The sequence below is a fragment of the Cyprinodon tularosa genome, unplaced genomic scaffold (genome assembly GCF_016077235.1).
Source record: "Cyprinodon tularosa strain WSP-4 unplaced genomic scaffold, ASM1607723v1 ctg579, whole genome shotgun sequence".
In the NCBI taxonomy this organism is placed as follows: domain Eukaryota; kingdom Metazoa; phylum Chordata; class Actinopteri; order Cyprinodontiformes; family Cyprinodontidae; genus Cyprinodon; species Cyprinodon tularosa.
The window spans coordinates 98,886-122,855 of NW_024039317.1; the positions used below are offsets into that span (position 1 = coordinate 98,886).

A 23,970-nucleotide genomic window follows, 5' to 3' on the forward strand; every position below is an offset into this window, starting at 1 on the left:
AGTGCTGAAAGCCTGAGTTCTTTTAGGTCAAACTTAAAAACCTGTTTCTTTAGAGCCGCCTTTGACTGCAGAAGTTTAACTGTAGCTGAGGTATCATTGCTTTAAGGTTGTGGTTCAACTGCTTTATTAGATTTTCTATTTGCTTTTATCTTCACTTGCTTTGATTCTGCTTTCATTTTCCTGCTGTTTTATTGATTAGATGGTTGGTAGGAAGTGAAGGATGAGTGTCTGATACATGAATGGTGGAAATGTGGGAAAACACCTCATGCTAACTGTTAAGTAGGGAGCGCTGTGGGTCTTTTTCTTTTCTAAACAAAAAAAAAACTGGAATGTTTTCAAACAGCTTAAAATTTTTTTTTAAATCTACAGATGTCCACTAAAATTCAATGAAACTTGATTTTCATTTGGCCTCTTAGGCGAATATTTGGCTTAAATGTGGCGAAAATAAAAACAGAATTTGTTCCTCAAAACAGGAAATCATCCTTGATCGCTGCCTTTGGATGATTACAAACGAAATAAAAGAAAACGAAGGCTATGTTTACATTGCAGGTCTTAATGCTCAATTCAGACTTATTGTCAGATCGAATTTTTTCATGTGGCTGTTCACATGACCGGCTCAGATTTACCCCATTTACACTACCCTTGAAAAACCGTGCCGCGACCGGTCCGAGCTCATTAACTGAGATAACTTATCGTGTGTAAATGGAAAGCAAACTAAACTGAACCGAGCTAGACACAACCGAACCGCGCTAACTGCAGACCAGTTCCAGAGGTGGACTTGGCTCGGTTTTTCGCTGGCTCGGTTCTCTAACAACAAGAGCGCATGAGCAGAACGCGTCATCTCCGTCTGGCTGCACATCGCGATTCACACTCCATTCCAGCAGTTGGCGGTAATGCCCCTCCTTGCTTGCAAACCAACACAAAACAGAAAAAGAACAACTATAAACAACAATCGAAAGCCGACTTTCTCAAGTAAATCCACGAAAGGTTGCCGTCTTCGAACCTAAATAAGTACAGCAATAATAATCAAGCATAACTTTCTGAATGTGACGGGCGCCGTCATTTTGATTTGCTTGATTCCCTCCTTCTTCGTCTTCTTCTTGTGTTTAATGGCGGTTGGCAAACAACTTTTGGTGCATTACCGCCACCAACTGCTTGATTTCCTCCTTCAATACTGGCAGTAATACCGCAGATCGTCACTAGGAGGTAGAGACTGACACGGGAGTGGATTTTCACTCCTGTCCCGTCCCACTCCCACAGAAAAAAATGGTGTCCCGTCCCGATCCCGGGCCAGAGTAGAAATCTAAATCCTGTCCCGTCCCACTCCTGGTGAAATTACTCCCACTCCCATCCCGCTCCCATTCAGAATGACTCCCGCTCCCGCGCCACTCCCATTCTTGTTGTTTTTGAGCGCGGGTGAAAAACTTAGAGCGGAAGTTACTATTGGTTTGCTCCCGCTCCCGTCTGCTCCCGTTAATGTTTAATCCTGTACCGTCCCAATCCCGTGATCGTTACTAATACTGACTCCCATCCCACGGGAATCGCACGGGAATCCCGTGACCCGTGGGATTCCCGAAAAAATGTCAGTCTCTACTAGGAGGCGAGGAGTCGAGGAACCGAGATAGTGTGATGAGTAAACTAGGGGTGGGTATTGCAAAAGAAGTCACGATTCAATTCTAATCACGATTCACAGGCCACGATGCGATTCTATCACGATACTTGAATTATTGCGATGCATTGCAATATTTTCTCCTCCATGTTTTGTTTTTAAATGACTCGTCTCAGTATCCCGCGGCCGGAAATGCTTGTGACAAAAGGCAGCGTGTGTCAACACATCCGCAGCAACATCTACTGGACTGGAAGTTGTATTACACTTGTTTTGGGCTGATGTTCGCCAACCATTAATGGCAATTTTATTTATTCATTTTTTTAAATTAATAATCGATACTTAGCGTCAAGAATCGATGCAGTAGATCATGAAAATTAGAATCACGATGCATCATCATGACGATTATTTTGCACACCCCTAGTGTAAACGGTCGTCGGAACCAAGCTCGGCCTGGTTAACTGATCTAAGCTCAGACCGGTCTCGACATGGATCGGTTTTTCAAGGGTAGTGTAAATGGGGTAATTGTCTGACCCGCATGCTTAGAAGAACAATAACATGACGTTAGAAATCAGTGTCTATGGATGAATCTAAAGCTGTTAAGATGTAGAAGAATCCAGATGATGCAGCAGACGATGTGGAAAAGGAAACATCGGAAAGAGAGCTAAACTATTAATTAAAGCTTTAGGAGGGGGAGTGGCAGCGACATCCATAAGAGAAATGTGAGGCTGCAGCATCTTAATCAACTGACCGGCTATGATGTGACCCCTCAACTCTCTTTTGGATCTCTGTATCTGCCTAAATACTTCTTAACTTGAAAATGTTGTTGTCGCTCCACTGTACATCTCCATCTATGCTGTCCTCCATGTTTGTATTATTGTTTTTTTATCCGTGCAGTAATACAGAGCAACATCATCGTCATAGTAACGTGGGTCATTTTGCTGTTCAGACAACAGTCGGATTCTAATAGATCCGAGCTTTATCCGATTTAAAACATCATACAAATGTGGCCCAGATTGGATTTGAAAAAGTCAAATAGCATGCGAGTTGGACTGTTCACACAGTCAGAGCAAGTCTCTACTGAGTTATGTGAGGGGGAAAAGCAAATTGTCTTTGGGCCATATTTATCTGCACTGTGAATGTAGCCTATTTTCCGTCAAAAAGGGGTTAAAAAAGTTGATAAGATATTTTTTTTAAGCTAGATTTTTCCTTCATCTGAATAAAAGTTCCCGGGTAAAAGGCTGTTTTTATTTTGTCTTTACCTGTATAAATTAGAAGGAAATGTATAGAGAAGATGGGGAATTTCCTTTTTTGAACACCAACTACTTACCGACAATCTGCCCCCTGACCGTGTCGCTGTCGTTGGGGCTCAGCTTGTTCAAGTCTAGTCTCTGGTCTGTTTGGGAGAAAAAAACAAGAAGTGCAATGAGTGAAAAACACAATCAGACAGAAAGGAATGAAAATGGAGATGGGGAAAAATAAAAAAGAGGGGAGCACAATTTGGAAAGGAGCTGGAGGAGAAGAAAGGATTTGATGTGAGAAAGATGCATGTAAACCAGCATGTGTTTGGACGCATTCCCCCCGTGCTTGGATGAGTCCCATGGCTGTGTATCGTTTACATCACTAAGAGTCAGCTCCCTTCTCCCTCATTACCCGTCTCTCATTCCTTCTGTCTGCAGACCGCGGCTGGGCTCTGCCAGAGAACAGATGGTCTGCTCTGAGGAACAGCCACGGGCCGTAAAAATCTCACGAGCTCCGTTACAGAGCAGGCTTTAGTTCAAATGCGAGGGGTCAAACGTTTGACAAATTTCAGCACAAAGCGTGCTCTATTCCGCTCAGTCTGAGCAGGGACACCGACTTCTGACAAAGTCTGGAAACTCTTCCTCTGAACTTCTTAAAGTCTGGAATTTCAGAGTGAAGGAGAAAGAGAAAGATACACAGATCCCCCCCCCCCAAAAGGAAAAAAAAATGTCCAAGTTGCCTGCAGACAGTAAAAAAATGCCACTATCTGTTCTCTCTTGTCTGGGTGTCATGCAGATCAGAGCAGGATGTCTGTCTAGACTAAACAGGGACCAAAACAGGCAATGGTCAAATGGTTACAAGGCTGGTGGAAGGTCAGCAGCCGCAAAGAAAGCAGTAAAAACTAAGAAAACAGGTTTAAGGGACCGTACACACACTCTGCTGTGGAAAACCACTCATTCAACCACTGCAAACTTGCATTTTAATGGGAAATACTGTGGCTTTATGTGACGGATCGACACAAAGTATTGCATAATTGATAACTGTGAGGAACAGAATGAAAGACTAAGATGATTTATGAATAAAATGAATAAAAACCAAAGTGTTGTGTGAGCTGGTTTTTAATAGAACCACCTTTTTTTTGGACATTTCTGAGAAATCCTCTTTGCAAAACAGCTTAAGCTCTGTCAGATTGAAAGGCAGCATCTGTAAACATCTGGTAACAGATTGTCGTTTGGATTCACGTCCGGACTTTTAAGAGCTTTAAACACAGTTTTTTAATTTGCCATCCAACTCTTAATCCAATCCAATCTTAATCCACCAAAGCTAAACTGTAGATCTGACAGTGCTTTGGGTCGTTGCCGGGTTACAAGGTAAAATTAATTTCAATTCAATTCAGTTTATTTATATAGCGCCAATTCACAACACATGTCATCTCAAGGCACTTTACAGTTCACCAGATCATCCAGTCAAATTGATTCAAAGTTTTATATCTGAGGCCCCGTCCACACGAAGTCAAACCCTGCCCTAAACGCACAAATTTTTCACCAAACCAGCCCCTCATCCATACGAAGCCGGCGTTTCGGGGGTCTGTAAACGATCTTTTTTTGATTAAGCCTTCAGAGTGGGAAGATTTTGAAACGCCGTTTTCGCGTTTCCATCTTTAAGCTCTAACCGCATTTTTTTTCTTACACGCATGCATCATAGCGTCGCCTCTAAACACGCATGCGCGACACAGTATCACAACAACAATGGCGCCGTACTGTGTTGAATGGTTGCTGCTCATGCTACTCACCCTGCTGTCGGGCTTACAACAGAATCTTCTTCTTCTGGAATATCTCCAGGAAGAACAGAGCAATATCGCCGACATAGTTCATCACCTCAATTTGACTGAACCACGAAAATGGACCCGCAGGGCCATTTTCCGTATTTCTGGTTTGGTTGTTGTATAAATATTACTGCGCATGCCCAACATTTCTTCGCCTATTTTTGCTTTGGCACCACAGCGCCACTTACAGGCCTGGCATACATTTTGCAGCGTTTTCATGCATTCGTGTGGTCGATCACATTTATTTTACGTCTCCATCTTTACGACAAACGTTCTGGAAAATATTAGCGTTTCGTGTTCGTTTTGACTTCGTGTGGACGGGGCCTAAGGAAAACCAGTTGGTTGCATTGACTCAAATGCAATCCTTAGGTAAAACTCTGTTTCAAACAGTTTTCTTCCTGTAGAATTGCAAGCCCACAGCATGATGCTACCGCTACATTTAGCTGAGCTTTAAGATGGAATGGTATCTATAAGGTTATGAGAGACGTTTGGTAGCTTTTGCACTACTGGTTCATTTCCAGGGATCAGTTCAAGTAAGAAAGAAGTAGATTAAATCAGTTAGTAACTCAGTTTGCTCTCACTACGTGTGTTTTAGACGAGCCCAAAAACTACTAAATAAAGTCTGTCTAATCTAGACACCATTTTAAATGTAAATATTTTAAACACCTCATGGGTCAACTGAAAACCAAAAATATAGTTTTACTTTGTTTTTCCTCTCCTTTAAATGCACTATGTGACCCCACACCCCTGCAAAGTGGTATTGTATAGTTCACTGTCATGGTTGGGTTCACAACACTGTGATGAGCACTAGACACTGTTCCAGTGAAACACGTTTTAAAGGTATACTATGCAACCGGTGTTGATTTTCCAGCGAGGCTCCCCCCAGAGGGCGAAAGTAAAAGTGCACTGTCGTAAATATGCTCAGCTGTTCTCCTGGTTTCTCCATCAAGCCAGGCGCGGTTGTTTTGAGCTTAACAGACAGGCGAACTCAACGAATTACCATGTCTACTGCGGTAAGTGACTATTTTGTTCCAATTTTCGAGTTTTAAAATTTAGCATGTTTTCATACATTATTTGTTATGCATGTGTCTAAATAACAAAGATTGTAGTTAGCCTAGTTCTCGCCGTAAAGCAAGTACGACTTTCGCGATGCACGAGACTTCTGAGCCTGTGGGTGCGGGCCGAGGGCTCCTGCAATTGCGGTATTTCCCCTACAGACCAGCAGGGCGGCCGAGAAAACCTTTATTCGACCTGAAATGACTCATTTAATCATCCAAAACGTTATGGAACACATTAATTAATTGAAAAATGTTGCATAGTATGCCTTTAAAGGTTTGGTGTAGAAGCAGCTCATATTTTTCACGATAGAGGATTTTGCATCTAACTCTCCCTGATCAGAGCAACTGGTTAAAACTTTAGGATGTCTGGGCTCTTTTTTTTTTTAAATCCCAAGAAGTCTGATTTAAATGCATATCAAATTATTGACATATTTCTTTGTAATTATATATAATTTCCCATTGTTCTAATAAGGGGGTCTGCAAGCCTTGGTTTTTAAAGTGGCTCTTCACGACATTCGACCAAAATTATAAAGTCCTCCTTATAAAATGTCTGTTTACTAATTCATGTTATATTTGGATTAAAAAGGTCAAAACTAAATATACCAGGAGTTAATTTCCTCATTCAGATCTTTTTTTTCTTTTCTCATCTGGCTACAAACAGCATTTTTCTTTTCCATGACATACGGAACATTTTAATCAGGAACGTTTGACTGTTTTCTCATCAAAGAAATTACATTTTCTATGTTTAAAACCTAAACTTAGATAAAATGTATTCATTTTTAAAACCGTTAATTCAGTGGGTGTTAATAAAAACCAGACAAGATGGAATGAAAAATGTCTTTGGATTGTAGAGGTTGCTGACCACCGATCTAAACTGGACAGAAAAGTGGAACTGTTCACGGTTTGAATACTTTTGTACTAAAATACTTAAGCAGTCATATGGACCAAAAGAAGAACAATAGAATTTATGCAGTTATACATAAATGTTATAGTCGAGCAAAGACACTGCAATTATACACAAACCTTTCAGTCAATGCAAGGTCATTTGTGGAGGGACGGAACGGCAACTGACGGTAAACGCAGGAAAAACAAGAGTGACAAAAAAACCACAACAGAGAAAGAAAACTACAAATCTAAGCTTAAACATAAATAGCTGTACAATTATGTATGTCTGTGCAAAATGACCGGTTGTCTAGATCTGCAGACGGAGATGGAGGTTAGTCACAATGGCATTTCGTTTGTGTGCGGGGGTGTGTGTGTGTGTTTGTGCTCACACACATTCTGCCCCTTCATGGACGGGACTGGAGGGGAAACCAAGGGGCGAAGTATAGGGCAAGTCAAAAAATGCAAAAAGCAAACCACTCGCAGCTGTTGCTCAAAGTTCAGGTTTCCTGTGTCGTTTCAGGAAAACAGTGTCAGGAGTTTCTAGGAAAAGGTTTGGGATTCTTTCCCGGGTTCAGCCAACGGGACCGCAGGCCCTCAGAGCAGGTACCGGCCCACCAGCGCAAAATAACCTCCAGACTGCTGCATTGCAGCTAAATCTGTCCGGGCCTTGCTTTTATAAGAGGACATTTACTGAAGCCTCCGTCTCATTTACCCGGCTCGCCTCTGACATGAGACATTTTTACTGTAATTGCAGGGTGATGCTGAGCGGCTCTTCCTGTTTCTGGCAGAAAACAGAGGGCCGAATGACCCCCCCCTCCCTACACATTGCAGTCAGACCAGCTGAGCAGGTTGGGACTTTAATGCCATTTTCCTTGAATATCCAGTGTGATTGTTTTTAAATCAACAAAGCAAACGTGAAAATAAAAAAAGATGACCAGAAGAATGCAGTGTTAAATGTGGCTTTAAAAAACATATTTTCAGCAGGATTTAAATCTTTTATGGGAGGAGAAAGAGCACCTGATGGCTGCAGAACTTCAGTCTGGTGGGAAAAGGGAACATAATCCACGCCTACGGATCACAAATAAGCACAGCTATTTAACTGCAACGCAAACAATATTAGTGGCAGAGCGAGACTTCTCCTGGAGGATTTCTTTGGCTGATATTTGCTCTGGTTTCTGGTATTGGCGTCTGTGTTGGCCTCATAAGTGTGTTCAGTGACCAGGTCATGAGATCATGTGGATTAAAGCATTGTCACTCCTCTGCATTTTCTATGGAGCTAAATTGGGACCATAAAGTTTATTCAAAACATAGTGTTTAAACTGAAATAAAATCATTTAAAACTCAAGTTATTGGTAAAAATAAAAAAAACTTTTATTTTTTTTTTAATGGCAAAGAATTGAATCTAAAAAAATGTTTTAAAGGTATAGTGGAGGATTTTTTTTGAAAAGCCCCAACCCCCTTTCCACTTAAAAAAAAAAGCACATGCACAACCCTGTACCCGTTCCTACGAGGGAACGCCTATTAAACACGTGTGAGAGCGTGCACGAGGCCATTTCTCTTCAGAAGTCGCTGCTTGCATCACTCATAGAAGCTTACTTTCCAAATATAGATTTCCAATTTTTCCATGATGTCAGACTCACCACCAGTAAGGGAAAATGGGGACGAACACGTAAGATGGGCTTATGTAAACATATCACCAGAATAATTGAAAATTAGGAGGACCACTTATTTTGATGATCGACCTGGTAAAAAAACATCCTCCACTATACCTTTTATACTGATTAGCGATGAGGTTTTTCAATTATATGCAATATTAATTTGGAACTGAATCTGAAACAATTAATCAGATTAATTTTGATGATTGAAATAATCGATTAATAAATTAGTAATCGATTAATCGTTAACTGGAGTACAAAACATGCCTTTAACTGACAAAGCAACCCAGTTAGAGCAGTAATTATAACAAAACAATTAAATTTTTTTTTTTATAATTTTGCATTAAAGATAAAAAAATTTATTTTTGTCTGTCAATATGCTCTTTCCAGAACTCCTCAAGTGGGAAGGTTTTAGTTTCACTTTGTTTCATTTCATAAAAAATCTTTAAGGAGTGTCTGGCTACCCGATTATTAATCGAAAAAATTATCAAGAGATTAATCAATTTGCAAAATAATCATTAGTTGCAGTCCTAGTAATAACGTCAGAATATTGTAATAGTTCTGTAATAAGAGCAAATAGAAGTTTAATTTAATTTTAAAAGCTTCAAATATATAACTTAACACCCCATTTGTTGGGGAAATTTCACTTAAAACACGTCTGATTTACACAGATTACAAATCTCATTTGGTTCCTAGCTAAAACAAACACTGTCAAAAAAAAAGACTTTATTCTAAAGTTACATTCACACGAGATTCGAAAAATCACTGAGAGCAAACATTGAGAGAATATCCATTACTTATAGTGTTCCAATAGGAGGCTGGTTCTGTGCCTGGTAATTAGTACTAATAATGTTCAGCTCATTTATGAGGCTTACAATAATGATCTTCTTTCAGTTGCATCCTTATAAGCTGTATTATAATCTAAAAATCCTCATGATACACTGAAGATGCTTTGCAACATACATGTGATCCAGGAGTAAACGGTATAAGATTCAGTTGTTTCTGCTGTAAGGTTTCTCTAATACTTACAGCCCGTGTCTTTAAGGCGGTTGATGGCGTTAGACAGCAGGCGGACACAGCCCAGGAACCCTGCCCCTTGCTTCTTATGAATCTTCTTGTGATTCCAAACACTGATGGTGATTGAATCCGATTTCCCGATGTACCTGAGGAGAAACAGAGGATAAATAACTCTTTTTTCACAAATCACATTAAGATGAAGATTAATGATCCAAGGACAGCGAGTTGGGAAGTTCCATCATGAATTTCATTCAGGATATCCCCGCCACGCCACTTCCACAAACAACGCTCTGCATCAAGGATGCCAGCTGACACGTCAGGGGACAGGGGAACAATCCAGGAGGAGTGAGTGAGGGTGCATGTGTACATCTGACCCTGAGCATCTCCGTGTGTGACTGAGCAAGAAAAGTTTGAATCTTTAAATCCTTTTTACATTCCTAGCAGCACTGCCCAGGAAAAGCATGACAGGACTGGAGGAAGAGAGATAAAGATCAGTAGTTAAACTCTGTTCAAAGACTCACCTCCTCTGCTTTTCCCACTAAGCTACCCTGAAGATGAGACTGGTGCTAACTTCCCAACTCTTTGGCCTCTTTTTAGGTTTATACTGCAAAAATGACAATATTCATACAGCTGATATCAACTTCCTTCATGGAGCAATCAATCCTGATCCAGATTGTGCATATAAAGGTTATGATGTAAAACTGTGTCGCTATGCCGCAATAAAAGTCATTTAATCGCTGCGCAAATATGGAAACAAAGGCAATAAAAGAAAGGTCAAGCAAACAGAAGAGAAAGGAAATTATCTGAGGCTGCCTTTGTTGGTCAGAAAAGTACCAGACCAACTTAAAGGTTTAGTGGAGGATTTCCTTTTTCCAGGTGGATCCTAAAAATAAGGGGTCCTCTTAATTGTCAATCATTCCTGTGATATGTTTACATAAGGCCGTCCTACGTGCTCGTCCCATTAGCTATCTTTTTCGTAGAAAAAATGTCTACGAAGTGGACCTGAAGAACATTTCCAGGATTAAAGGACTAATGTCTTAGCATGATCTGGAAAAACTAATCCATGCATTTATTTTTAGTCGAATCGATTAGTGCAATGGTGTTTTCACAGGTCTGCCTAAAAAGTGGATCAGACAGCTGCAGCTGATCCAGAACGTTGCTGCCCATGTCCTCACTAAGACTAAGAAAGTAGAGCACATCACCCCGGTTCTAAAGTCCTTACACTGCCTCCCTGTATCTCCGAGAATAGACTTTAAAATACTTCCGTTAGTCTATAAATCTCTGAATGGCTTAGCAACTAAATACATCACAGACTTGCTATCAGTGCATTAACCCTCCAGACCACTCAGGTCTTCTGGTTCCAGCCTGCTCTGCATACCTAGAACCAGAACTAAACATGGAGAAGCAGCATTTAGTTCCTATGCTCAACTTACCTGGAACAAACTTCCAGAAAACGTGCGGAAAGCCTGAGTTCCTTTAAATCAAGACTAAAAACACATTTTTTTAGGATTGCCTTCGACTGTTCTAGTTTTTTATTTTTTATTTTCTTATTGTTTTTAATGTTCTTTTTTGTTTCTGCATTTCTTATTTTATTTTACTTATTAATTTTTTTCCTGCTTGCTTTGATTCAGTTTTATTTTCCTATATTTTAATCATGTAAAGCACTTTGCATTGCCTTTGTACTGAATTGTGCTATACAAATAAATTTGCCTTGCCTTGCCTTGCCTCAGAAGAGAGAAAGGGAGGTTCTTTTGAAAAATTCACAAAAATCCTCCACAATATCTTTAAGGTTAAAGCTTCCGATCAGGCAAGATGGAGTCCTATTTTTCTCATGCAGGAGGTTCATTTGTATTTTAAACTATTAACCCTTAACTCTAATCCAACCAGAATCCCTAGTTTCTAGTTTGTTGGGATTTTTTGTGACATAATAACACAAAGAAGTAGATACCTTCTTGCACAAACCCTCCCAAAGTAAAACTCCAAACATTTCTGGAGGAAAAACTCTTTCAAGTTACAAAAAAAGCACTACTTCTTGTAGAAAATTATAACAATAAAAAGCTCAAATTAAGGAATTAGGTCACATTAACAAAACAAATAGACTCCCATGTCCATTATTTTCCCTCGGCTACTATTGTAGACAAAAACAACATTAATGGATCAACTGTTCTGCCTTTTGGGTCAGTAAAAATACATAAATAAAACACAGGAAGGCAATGCAACTAAATCAAAGAAGCCAAGACACATACTGAAACTGAAAGACACATTTAGATGAAAGTGGCTCTACTTTCTGTTTATGTCTGTCTGCTCCTGGATTTCAGCCCTAATGTGCTCTAATGCATTTCTCCTCATGTGCTAGGCCAGGCCATATCTGAACTTGTTGTGGCACATCTGCTCGGGTGGGCTCACCACCCACCCTCCCCCAGCTTAAAACGAATTGACTGAACGATCTGCAGAAATGCATCCCATGTAATCATCCTGCTGCTTACCGAAAGGGATATGAAACAATGGGGCTGTGAGTAAGACGTCTGGACGTTTTGGGTCGATGCCAAATGCCTGTCTGGGGTGCGATGTGAGCGAGCCTCTCTGTCAGACAGACATGATGGGAGGGACGCAAAGCAAGCAAAAACCCAGTCATTTGGATCACCCTTCATGTTGTCAGACTCACAAGACTGGCGAAGAATTTTTAACTCAGCGGTAGACAGTAAAAACACACACAAGTCCACATGAAAAATTAAAGCATGGCAATAAAGAAAGAAAATATTTTCTGAGCTAGATGCATTGTTTTTAATTAACTTTAAGATATTCCTTTGGCTACAGTGAAAAAACACATGATCAACAAGGCATTATGCAGGAAATAGAAAACCGCCGCAATTAACATTAACAAGTTTTAAACCAGAATCTGAGGCCCCGTCCACACGAAGTCAAAACGAACACGAAACGCTGATATTTTCCAAAACGTTTGCCGTAAAGACGGAGACGTAAAATAAATGTGATCGTCCACACGAATGCATGAAAACGCTGCAAAATGTATGCCAGGCCTGTAAGTGGCGCTGTGGTGCCAAAGCAAAAATAAGCGATGAAATGTTGGGCATGCGCACTAATATTTATACATGGTTGCCCTGCGGGTCCATTTTCGTGGTTAAGTCAAATTCAGGTGCTGAACTATGTCGTCGATATTGCTCTGTTCTTCCTGGAGATATTCCAGAAGAAGAAGATTCTGTTGTAAGCCTGACAGCAGGGTGAGTAGCATTAGCAGCAACGGCGCCATTGTTGTTGTGATACTGTGTCGCGCATGTGTGTTTAGAGGCGACGCTATGACGCATGCGTGTAAAAAAAAAAATGCGGTTAGAGCGTAAAGATGGAAACGCGAATACGGCGTTTCGAAATCTTCCCACTCTGAAGGCTGAATAAAAAAAAGATCGTTTACAGACCCCCGAAACGCCGGCTTCGTGTGGATGAGAGGCTGGTTTGGTGAAAAATTTGTGCGTTTAGGTCAGGGTTCGTCTTCGTGTGGATGGGGCCTGAAAGTACATAGTAGGCTTTAGAGCTTTAAAAGGTATAGAAAGTGGGCTAATTAAAACAACATGACCGTTAACCTAAGAGTAAGGTTTTTGGAGTCTGGGCCACAGTGTTACAAACTGCACCACCAGCAAACATCAGATCCACAAACTTAAATACATTTTTATTGATATTTTAAGAAATCAATACAAAGTTGGTAGAAAATAGTTTACCTGAAAGGAAAATATGTGAGCTTCTCTAAATTCTCCTTAGGTGTGAGCGTGTGCGTGAATGGGTGTTTGTTCTGTGTGTCTCTGTGTTGCCCTGCGATGGACTGGCGACCTGTCCAGGGTGTACCCCGCCACTCACCCGTAGACAGCTGCAGATAGGCACCAGCACCCCTCGCAACCCCATTTGGGATTAAGCGTGTCAGAAAATGGAAGGGTGAAAAATATTTTATTTTCCAAATAAAAAAAAACTCAAAGTTTTGTGGTATAATAGTCTACAACGGAGTATTAAGGCCATAGCCTCGTGAGACCATCTTGATCTCTCGAGCTTTCAAGATTTCACTCGCTAATCAGTCTGGAGACTCTCCGTTGAAGAAAATTTGGAGCCGTTCACCAAATGAACGTCCAATCAGCGTTGGCTTTGAGGCGGGTTGAGGTGTGACGCAACGAGAAGCGCGACAGTTCAGTCTAAAGAACATGGCGGCTTCAGCCGATAAAGCTAGCGTTAGCGTGGCTATCGAGCAAGTTTTATCGGAATTACAGAGTATTTCTTCACTGAAAGAAGAGCAAAACACTGCTCTGGAGGCTTTTCTCAGAGGAAAATATGTTTTTGCTCTTCTCCCGACTGGTTTCGGCAAGAGTAGCCTGGCTGTTAGTACGTCATATGCTTCGTTGACCTGATTGGTTTATTTGGTCCGTCTATCACCAACATAGGCCAATCAGCTAACCAGTATTTTCGCACCTTCCCAAAATTACTTCAACGGAAGGTTTCCAGATGGATATGGGGAGCAAATCCATATGGTGGAGTCAGGTTATTAAGGCCAGGCTAGAGATTTTTTTTCTTCTATTTCGAGAATAAAGTCGTAACATTACGAGATTAAAGTCGTAAAATTACGAGAATAAAGTCGTAACATTTCAAGAATAAAGTCATAAAATTACGAGAATAAAGTCGTAACATTACGAGAATAAAGTCGTAAATATATGAGAATAAAGTCGTAAAATTACGAGTTGAAATCGTAATATTACAAGAATAAAGTCGTAAAATTATGAGAAGAAAGTCGGAACATTAAGAGAATAAAGTAGTAAAATTACGAGAGTAAAGTCGTAACATTTCGAGAATAAAGTCATAAAATTACGAGAATAAAGTCGTAACATTTCGAGAATAAATTCATAAAATTCTCAGAATAAAGTTGTAACATTACGAGAATAAAGTCGTAAATATATGAGAATAAAGTAGTAAAATTACTATTTGAAATCGTAATATTACAAGAATAAAGTCGTATAAATTAAGAGAATAAAGTCATAAAATCACGAGAATAAAGTCGTAAAATTCTGAGAATAAAGTCATAAATTTACACGACTGAAGTCATAAAGTTATGAGAATAAAGTCGTAACATAACGAGAATAAAGTTGTAAAACTACGAGAGTAAAGCCAGATTCACTAATCTAAGCTGTGCTTCTCCGCAGCTCCTCCATGAACAACCAGGTTGCTTCTCCTATTAAAGTTATAGTCCATATCTTTTAAATGTTAAGAATGTGAATTTGACAATAAATTTTACAATAGAGAACAGAAATGATCTATCATAGTTAGTATGTTACTTTTATCCACAGCATTGAATGATTGTGGTTAAAAAATAAAAGTAAAGTTTTTTTTACCCCTAGTCTCTTTGAATCTAGCTTAGACCAGAGGTCTCCAACTGAAGCTCTCCAGATCTATTGGCTTTCAGCTTTTGGGTGCATCGCGGTTCATTTAATTTCTTAAATTCTCATGCATCAGTTTTAAAAAATTAGTTTAAAGACACCATAGAAACTCCTTGTAAAAAATGAATTATTTTTGTAGGCATGACGCCTTGGTTTGGATAAATAACACCAACAACTTAATAACTAACAGTTTAAGTTAGAAAACAGCTCAGTTGGTCACAGGAAAATTACTGGATGAGTGGGTGTGCATAATTTAAGACGCACTGGGCACTTAACACTTCCAGGATTTCTTAATGCGGTATCTAAAGGACTCTTTATTAACCTAATGAGATAAAGGGAAAAATAACAGGAGTGTGGTAAACACTTCAAGCTAATGAGCGCTGGCCCTCCGAGAAATAATATCATTACAAATCATCGAAGCATCTTTGCCGTCTGCAGGCTGACAAATTGGGGAAGCTAGTTTGTGGGCTTTATGTTAATCTTCATCATGTCCTGCGCTGAGTTCAGGAATGAATGTGTGAGAAAAGAAACCAGACCTTCTATCTTTGGCTTGTCCACCACATCCTGGAACAATGCTGAAGGGTCACAGTTCATGGACCAGTTTGCTGCTGGTGACTCGTCAGTGAAACAGCAGGAAGCTGCTGAAATGTCTGGTTGCATTCAGATTTTAAGAAGGAAAAAAGGCTACAGACGGCTTACTAAATGCTCCCACCCTCACCGTACCACCTGAGAATCCATCAGCGAGACACAAGCTTAAACTCTGACAGACTGAAACTGTGGGAATGCATCACTGGCACAGAAAAGTCGCTTTCACATAAACTCCAGTCAAGCGTATCTGCAGACTCATGGGACGAATTAAACACACAGAGCTTCCTGTCGCCGTCTGATCGTCCCTCAGGTGCGCCTGCATCCAGTCAAGCTGTTCCTGTAACGGCTGCGCGGAAAGAGAGACCGAGAGGGTCCCGTTTCCACGGCAACCAAACAAACCAGGACACGTGCTTCCTCCCGTTTGCTGGCCACGACTGACGGTTTGGATAAACACCGGGTGGACGCTGGAAACTTTCACTCTCACGCTCCGTCTGCACTTTTTTCCAGGTTGCTTTCACAGGACAGACCATCTTTGGGGAAAATGCAATCACGGTGCAACAGGACATGCACGTGTTTTAGGCAGTGCGGGAAAATAACATTCTGCTTCTTTAAGTGCTGCTCCAGAGGACATTTTTAGACTCCGTCCTGATGTCATCGTAAAGGATCTACACACTGAGAGGCCAGATGGAAGGAGTGTTTTCATCTGTTACCCATTAGGTCCGGTTACCATCTCAGACACAATAAGGTTAAAGACAGACAGACAGACAAGGTGTGAGGCACAAACCAATGAGGAGACTTTCATCTTTGAAAACAAATGTCAGGAGTGTGATATGAATCAGCCGGGACTCACAGATCATAGTGTTGGTTCCACTTTGGGTCAAGCGTATTCCTCACAGTGTCTGTTGAGTGGCATTGGCCTGAACCATCCACAACGACCTTGGCAAAGGGATCAGGAAGGCCTGAAAAGAGATGAGAGATACCTGTTTTTCACCGTATTTTTTATTTTAAGTGGCATAATAAAACACATCAATATTAACGATGCAACAATACCAGATTTTTCCAACCTTAATGAAACTACAAGCATTGATATTTATATTATATTTGATATTTTACACTGAGTACTGACCAAATAATACATATATGAAAACTCATAATGAAAATTTTGATCATATTTTCTGTTTAGATGCATTTTCTTTTTTTTAAATCCTCTTGATAACTTTGATAAACATAAATCATTTAGTTTTAACCAAGAATGTTTAATTTTAAGGTTTTCGGAGCATCAGAGCTCCACTTACAGACCAGTCTGGATGCTACGCTAACCCGGTAATTTCCACTGATAACATGAAGAAGAGGCTACCAGAGGCTACCAGCTATCACATTAGCTGGTAGCCTCTTCTTCTTCTTCTTTATATGGTTTTCCTCCATCCAGTGTTTGATCCATCATATATTTTACCGTTAACTTTTTTTAAGGTTTAGGTATACATCCTGTGAATTTAGGTGTAGTAGTAGGGGTGAGTATTGGAATGTGTGTTGCGATACGATACGTGTTACTATACTTGGGTCACAGTACGATATAATTACGATTAGGGCTGCAACTAACGATTATTTTGCCAATAGGTAAATCTGTTGATTATTTTCTCTTTTAATGATTGGATAACCAAAGGTTCCTTAAAGAAATTTTTTTACGAAATGAAACCAGGTGAAACTAAAACTTTTCCACTTGAGGAGTTCTGGATAGTGCATATTGACAAACAAAAATGTCTATTTCAATCTTATATGCAAAATGTTTATATATTTTTATACAATTCTGATATAATTACTGTTCTAAGTGGGTCACTCTATCAGCTAAAGGCATATTTTACATTCTCTATTCTCCAATTAACAATTAATCGATTACAAAATTAGTTGATGATTAATTCTATAATTGATTAATCTATCAAAATATTGCAAAATCAATATATTGCGATATTTACCCAGCTCTCAAATGATATGTGTAGATAAAAAAACAAGTGCTGTCTATGTTCATCAGAATCAATACTGTTTGAGTCAGTCAACGTCTTCTACTGTGACTGCCTCAGCTACGGAAAAGTTGCGGCACACAACAAAAGGGCTGCACAGCACTATCTGCCAGTGTCACGATGCAGAGGTAGCCCATTTCCCCCTCACTGTTTTAAATAGAAATGTCTTTATAACATCGACATCAGAAACTGAGAGATTGCTGTTATATCACGATACATTGCCAAATAGATTTTTTCCCACACCTCTAGTTAGTAGATAGTAAATCTTTGAGGAAAATCAGAAAAAAGCGTCCCCTTGAGTCACAACCAGTAGCTGAGTTGTAAAAAAAAACTAAAAAAAGAAGTTGGATGGTGGATTTTTTTTCCAGGAAGCATACATAGCCTAATGAATATATTCTATTGACCTAAAGGAATATGCATGGTATGGTTGTTACATGTCAGGTATACATTGAACTTGACTGAGGCACCTATTAGCAGAACTGCAGTCAGTCCCTGCACTGGCATGGCTATCACTGCCCCTACATAGTTAGGGACTCATTTCCCACTGGGATCAGCTTCATAGTCATGGTAGGACTTAGATTTTACGTTGAAAAATCTTTTGGCAATTAATCTATTAAGATTTGAAACAAAACCTCACAAAAAATTGCAAATGAATATCTGAATCCTTTCAAGTATATTTTTAATCAAATTCAATCAATACATTTAAAACAGCTGAAATAATTTCCAAAAACTGAAAAAAAAAATGCTTACAAATTCAAATACATTAGAATTAGCCTGAAAATGAAATAAGCCTATATAAAATCTCCTTTCAAATATTCATTCATTATTTTATAAGATAGACTTTTTATCAGAAAATCAGTATTGTTTCTATTGGCTAATTTAACATAAGCTCGGCTACATGCTGGCAATGAATGAGTTAAAACTATTATATTAACTAACAGGTCAGTGGAACTATATTTACCATTCATTGGACAACAGTAATTCTGCACGTCACACGAGGGACCTTGCAGTCAGATTTCAACGTTCAATTCATTTATCACCATGGGCCAGACATTTACATCCCATTTGGCAGTTCCTTTAAGATAATAATCTTAACACGCGTCTTAAATTAAAATGCATTTTTCAAACCTTCGATTCTCTCCTCCGGGTTTCATCTGTCGTACCTAGAATTACCTCCCCTGTCGCGTTAGCGCGCATCTCCCTAAACTCCCGTCCATTGATGAGAAAACGGATTGAAATATGAACGACAGGGAAATTTTAAACATATTCTTAATTTTTTTTTTTCTTATACATTGATGCCTCAAAATTGATAGTTTTGTTGGACAGATAAATTTGAATCAATAGGATTTTACTTTTACAGAGAGACATTTCAGTCGATGTGCTACAGTCAGCGTGCGATGAATAAATTCTCTGCTCAGTGGATGCAAATTCCCCATTTTGCGATCAACGCCATTCTAGATCATTTCTGACACTTTATTTGTTAAACTTAGAACCTGGAACCTGCCGAAGATTCCCTCCCATCCTTATTTTCACATTTATTGTCCCAGACATACAACAATAAGAGAGAACAGGTATGATTATGTGGAGAAACTTGCACATTATTTCTAGATCTCGGGAACCTGCCAAAGATTCCCTTCCCTCCTTATTTTTACATTCCCTCAAGTCGTCTTTGCAGCTTCTCCGTGATGCTGTTCAGAACACAGTCACCTGCTCCGCTGGTTGCACCACTGAGGTTGAAAACAAAATCGTGTGTGCCCTCTGGGCCACCGTAATTTGGTCAGGCTACTCATAAGCGCACAGCCTGCCAAATGTTGAAAGGGCAATATTATTGAAATTACTGTGAATCTATAGTAAAAATGTACACATTCAGTGACAAAATGTCACAGGGGATTGTATGGGGGGGATGGTCATTTAAGAAGGGATACCATCCCCCCCTCATCCCCCCTCTACTCGAGTACTGGTCACAATATAATGAATTCCTGAATATGGCATCACACCAGTCATTTAGTATCAGAGAGCTTTTACAGATACAAGTAAAAATACATGGTATCAGGCCTGATGCTGACATCAGCATCACTGCATCCCTAAAACAAACAATATATTTTGGTGTGATTTTATGTGAAAGACCAATAAAGAGCAGCAGGACTTTGTTTAATGAAAAAAACAACAAAAACAAATGCAATGTTTCTATTCATATGACGTGTGATTTACTTTTATATTCTGTTTACCTGATGCGACTCACTGCAATAAGAGCTGCATGCTTGGTGGCATGTATCCAGAAACTCTTTAAATCTACAGTCTTTGCCAACTGATCAAAATCTTTTCTCATTAACAGATCATAAGACCATCCATTTGATGCTCAAAATCTTGATAAAAGCATGTTAGAGTTTGTAACAAAATGTAAAAGAAACGTGTTCATAGGGGTGTGAATCATTTGCAGGCCATTGTATGATACTGATTACAGCCAGTTAGAAGTCTAAAGAATATATATCATTCGTACTTTTTAAAACTAAACATAAAATCTAAGAAGCCCACCATCAAGGAAGGTCATAAGGTCATATAGGAGACTGTCACACTAATGTAGACAGTGGGGCCAATTTTTGACCTCAGTAAACAATAAAATGGCCACTGTGGACAGATGACCATTAGCCTCGTGAGACCATCCTGATCTCGCGAGCTTTCAAGATTTCACTCGCAGATCAGTCTGGAGACTCTCTGTTAAAGAAAATTTGGAGCCGTTCACCAAACAAACGACCAATCAGCGTTGGCTTTGAGGCGGGTTGAGGTGTGACGCAACGAGAAGCGCGACAGTTCAGTCTAAAGAACATGGCGGCTTCAGCCGATTAAACTAGCGTTAGCGTGGCTATCGAGCAAGTTTTATCAGAACTACAGAGTATTTCTTCACTGAAAGAAGAGCAAAACACTGCTCTGGAGGCTTTTCTCAGAGGAAAAGATGTTTTTGCTCTTCTCCTGACTGGTTTTGGCAAGAGTTTGATCTATCAATTGGCTCCTCTTCATTGTTGCTCTGTTACGTCATATGCTTCGTTGATCTGATTGGTTTATTTGGCCCGTCTATCACCAACATAGGCCAATCAGCTAACCAGTATTTTCGCCCCTTCCCAAAATTACTTCTACGGAAGGTTTCCAGATGGATATGCGGAGCAAATCCATCTGGCGGAGTCAGGTTAGATGACCACATAGAGTCCTGATGCTTTTCATCAAGGCAGAGATTTTTGAACAATAAAATAATCATTGGAGCAGCAAGTGCTCAAGCTAACCTTTCAGCTAGAAAATCCCATGGATAGCATGGGGCCATTTTGAGGTTTTTCATCTAACCAATTCTCTTGTGTTTTTTAAACATTATATTCTGCTGCTGTATACAGCGTGGAAGCCAGAGAATATAGAAATCCACAGTTATGTACATGTAACGATCAAAGTATTTCGTAAAAGTTTAAAAAACAATCCACTGGACTTTGTTTCCAAGGTTTGAAGACGTTTAACTTCCCCTCCAGGAAGCTTTCTCAATTCAAAATGTCTGGAATTGAGAAAGCTTCCTGGAGGGGAAGCGAAACGTCTTCAAACCTTGGAAACAAAGTCCAGTGGATTGTTTTTTAAACTTTTACGGAATGACTATGACCTGGATGACTAGGAATCTTCACCAGCACATGATCAAAGTAGAAAATATAAATTTTATGAATGTAGAGAACTGAATATTAATGTGAAAAACATGTGGTTCCGTTTTTATTCCTGCAGCCATAAACATATTGACCCTCTGAGGAAAAAAAATGGAAATCAATCATATTTTCATAATTAGCATCAGGTTAACATGACCAGGAATCTCTGTCGCCTGTACAGAGAAGAAATGACGCTTATCCAGTTATAAAAAAGCTAAATTGAGTGGAGCTGAAAAAGAAGAAAGGGAAGCATGGATCATTTTCTTTATACTGGGTGAACTATACGGCATGTGCACAAAGAAGGTGGCAGAGTTTATATTTTTGTTTCTGCCCTCCTGATAACTTTCAGTGTAAATCTATCCTTCACTCTATAACACCAGAATGGCAGGAATGGGTGGCACAAAAACCACCCAAGAGGGTGGAGGAACTTTATATGCTCTTTCACCATGACAGCCTGCCCCAAACACACCAAAACTCTGCCAACACCCAACAGGAGGGTATTAGGAAATTCAGTCTGCAGCCTGTCCAAAGTGACTAGGCACAGCACCAGCCACATGTTGTTCCAACCTCATAAAAAAAAGGTTTTGTTTTCTGTAGCACAAACGTACTGTACAATGAGAACTGTATAAGAAATTCAACTTTAACTTCTTTAATGTTGAGAATAACAGCTCTTTAGGTGTCACAATTATTATTACTGGTTAAGCTCTTTAGAAAAGAAAATGCCCCAAACTTTTGGCTTTCTTCAGTTATAATTCATGACGTCTGATCACACAGAGACATATTTCTCTGACTGTTCATCTTTCTACAATTTCTATAGACTTTAGGTCTAAGGACGGAGAAGGTCATGCGAGAGCACTGCACTGCAAAAAAAGTAGACCTAAATAAGTTATTTTTTTCTTAAAATAAGTACATTTTTTCTTGAATTGAGGACTTAAGTGAGACGCTTTGCCAATGGAACAAAACCATTTGCATTTAAAATAAAAAAAGAAAACAAGTGTATTGTCTTATTTCAAGGGCATATTATCTAATAATCTTATTATACGAGTAAAAAATCTCATTCCATTGGAAAATCATCTTATTTACCTACTCAAATGAAGGGTAAAGGGTAAGGGTACACTTACTTTTAACCTTTATTTTAACTTTCTTCTAGATCGTTTTTGAAGTGCAAGTCTTAACATGTGAGTAAGATGTATTATAAAAGTATTAGGACAGATTAAAATAAGTAGTGCCTGGCTCTTTTAAATCATATTATTTTGACATTTTTTCAGCCTATAAAGCAGGGGTTCCTAAAGCAAAGTTGGGGGTCGCAAGATGTTTTTTTTTTTTCTTAACCATCGTAATGTGATTCCCTCATGATATCTGAATGTAAGTACATTCAGATATTAAATATTCCCAAATTACATTGTAAAACACACCCTTGAATGATTGGATGTAGAATTGCTATTAAAAATACAATTAAAATGGTTCATAGAATTTCTAAAGGTAGAATGGGAGGCAGATCTTTTAGTTATCAGGCTCCTCTCCTGTGGAACCAACTACCAGTTTTAGTCCATGAGGCAGACACCCTGTCTACTTTTAAGACTAGGCTTAAAACTTTCCTTTTTGATAAAGCTTATAGTTAGAGTGGCTCAGGTTATCCTGAGCTATCTCTATAGTTATGCTGATATAGGTTTAGACTGCTGGAGGACATAGGGACCACTTCTAATCATTCCGCTTCATTCCATCTCTATTCTCCCATTCTGTAGAATTTGTTAGTTCAATCTCTAACATTATGCTCTCTCTGCTCTTTCTCATTATAGCAGCTTCATCTGGACTGTTCCTGTTTGTCTGTGACACCAATATTGAGAGAATTATCAGCTGTGACGCTGCCATCAACACCTTTGTTTAAAGATGTTGGAGCTTGGCTCACTACAGTGTAGTCCTGTTTCTCTGACTGTGACTAAATGGATGTGCTCTCTTCATCCTCTGACATGGAAGCTGGCTCGGAGCGCGTCTGCCTGGCTGTGTGTTTCCTGGATGGGGCCGCCTGTGGAGCTGGTTGACAGTTACCTTTTTGTATTTTGCTTCTCTCTCCTTGAACCTCAGTTGGCCTCAGCAGATGGCCGCTCACACTGAGCCTGGTTCTCCTGGATGTTTCTTCATGTTAAAAGGGAGTTTTTCCTCTCCACTGTCGCAACAAGCATGCTTGGTGTGTGGGATTGCTTTCGAAGCAATGAGTCAATACAATTAGGAGGTTTTCCTTAGATAGAAAACTTCAAACCAATCTGACTGTTTGATCTGGTTGAATTGTCTCTGTAAAGTGCCTTGAGATGACGTGATTTCAATTAGCGATATATAAACAAACTGAATTGAATTGAAATAAATATAATTACCTTTAGTTTGTTTAATAAATAGATATAAATTGATCTAAATATGTGTTTTTAGGGGATTCTTTTTTGGGGCCACTGGCTGAAATGTTTGAGAACCTCTAAAGCATCTATATGCTAGGATTATACTGGCTACAGAGTGAGATTATTTAACAGAAAAAGAAAAATAGCTGGGGTTTATTTTTTATTTTTACACATCTTTACCAGGCGGAGAATCTGTTTATGGCACACTTCAGAATTAAGCAAAAAAAGAAGCAAACAAAAGGGACAAAACAACAGTGTTGGGCAAGCTACTTGTCCAGTGTAGTGAGCTAAGCTATCAGTTACTCAACAATAAATTAAGCTTCACTACACAAAAGCTACCACCTAAAGAATTATAGCAAGCTAAGTTACACTAATGTGTTAAAAGTAGCTTAACTACATCAGAAGCTACTTAATGTTGTACCAACCTAATATCAATTCAAAATGAGTCTGACACACTGGTTAAAACATTTATTAAAGATCAGCCAATGACATATCACAGTGTAAACATTGCTTTATGATCAGCATATTAAAATAAAAACTAAAGTATTTACTAGTAGACAAACTAGTAAACAATCTGCTGTTATTA

General features: G+C 39.3%; 1 protein-coding gene across 2 annotated transcripts in view; it reads right to left on the reverse strand.

Annotated features, from left to right (window-relative positions):
• LOC119797279 (E3 ubiquitin-protein ligase SMURF2) overlaps positions 1-23,970 on the reverse strand; it is a 100,679-nt gene that overhangs the window by 36,533 nt on the left and 40,176 nt on the right. For both annotated transcript variants that reach the window (XM_038306294.1, XM_038306295.1), the window contains 3 exons: positions 16,153-16,261; positions 9,301-9,434; positions 2,937-3,002 (listed from right to left, as the gene is read on the reverse strand). In XM_038306294.1, the coding sequence (XP_038162222.1) occupies positions 2,937-3,002; positions 9,301-9,434; positions 16,153-16,261 (309 nt within the window). The remainder of the gene's footprint in view (positions 1-2,936; positions 3,003-9,300; positions 9,435-16,152; positions 16,262-23,970) is intronic.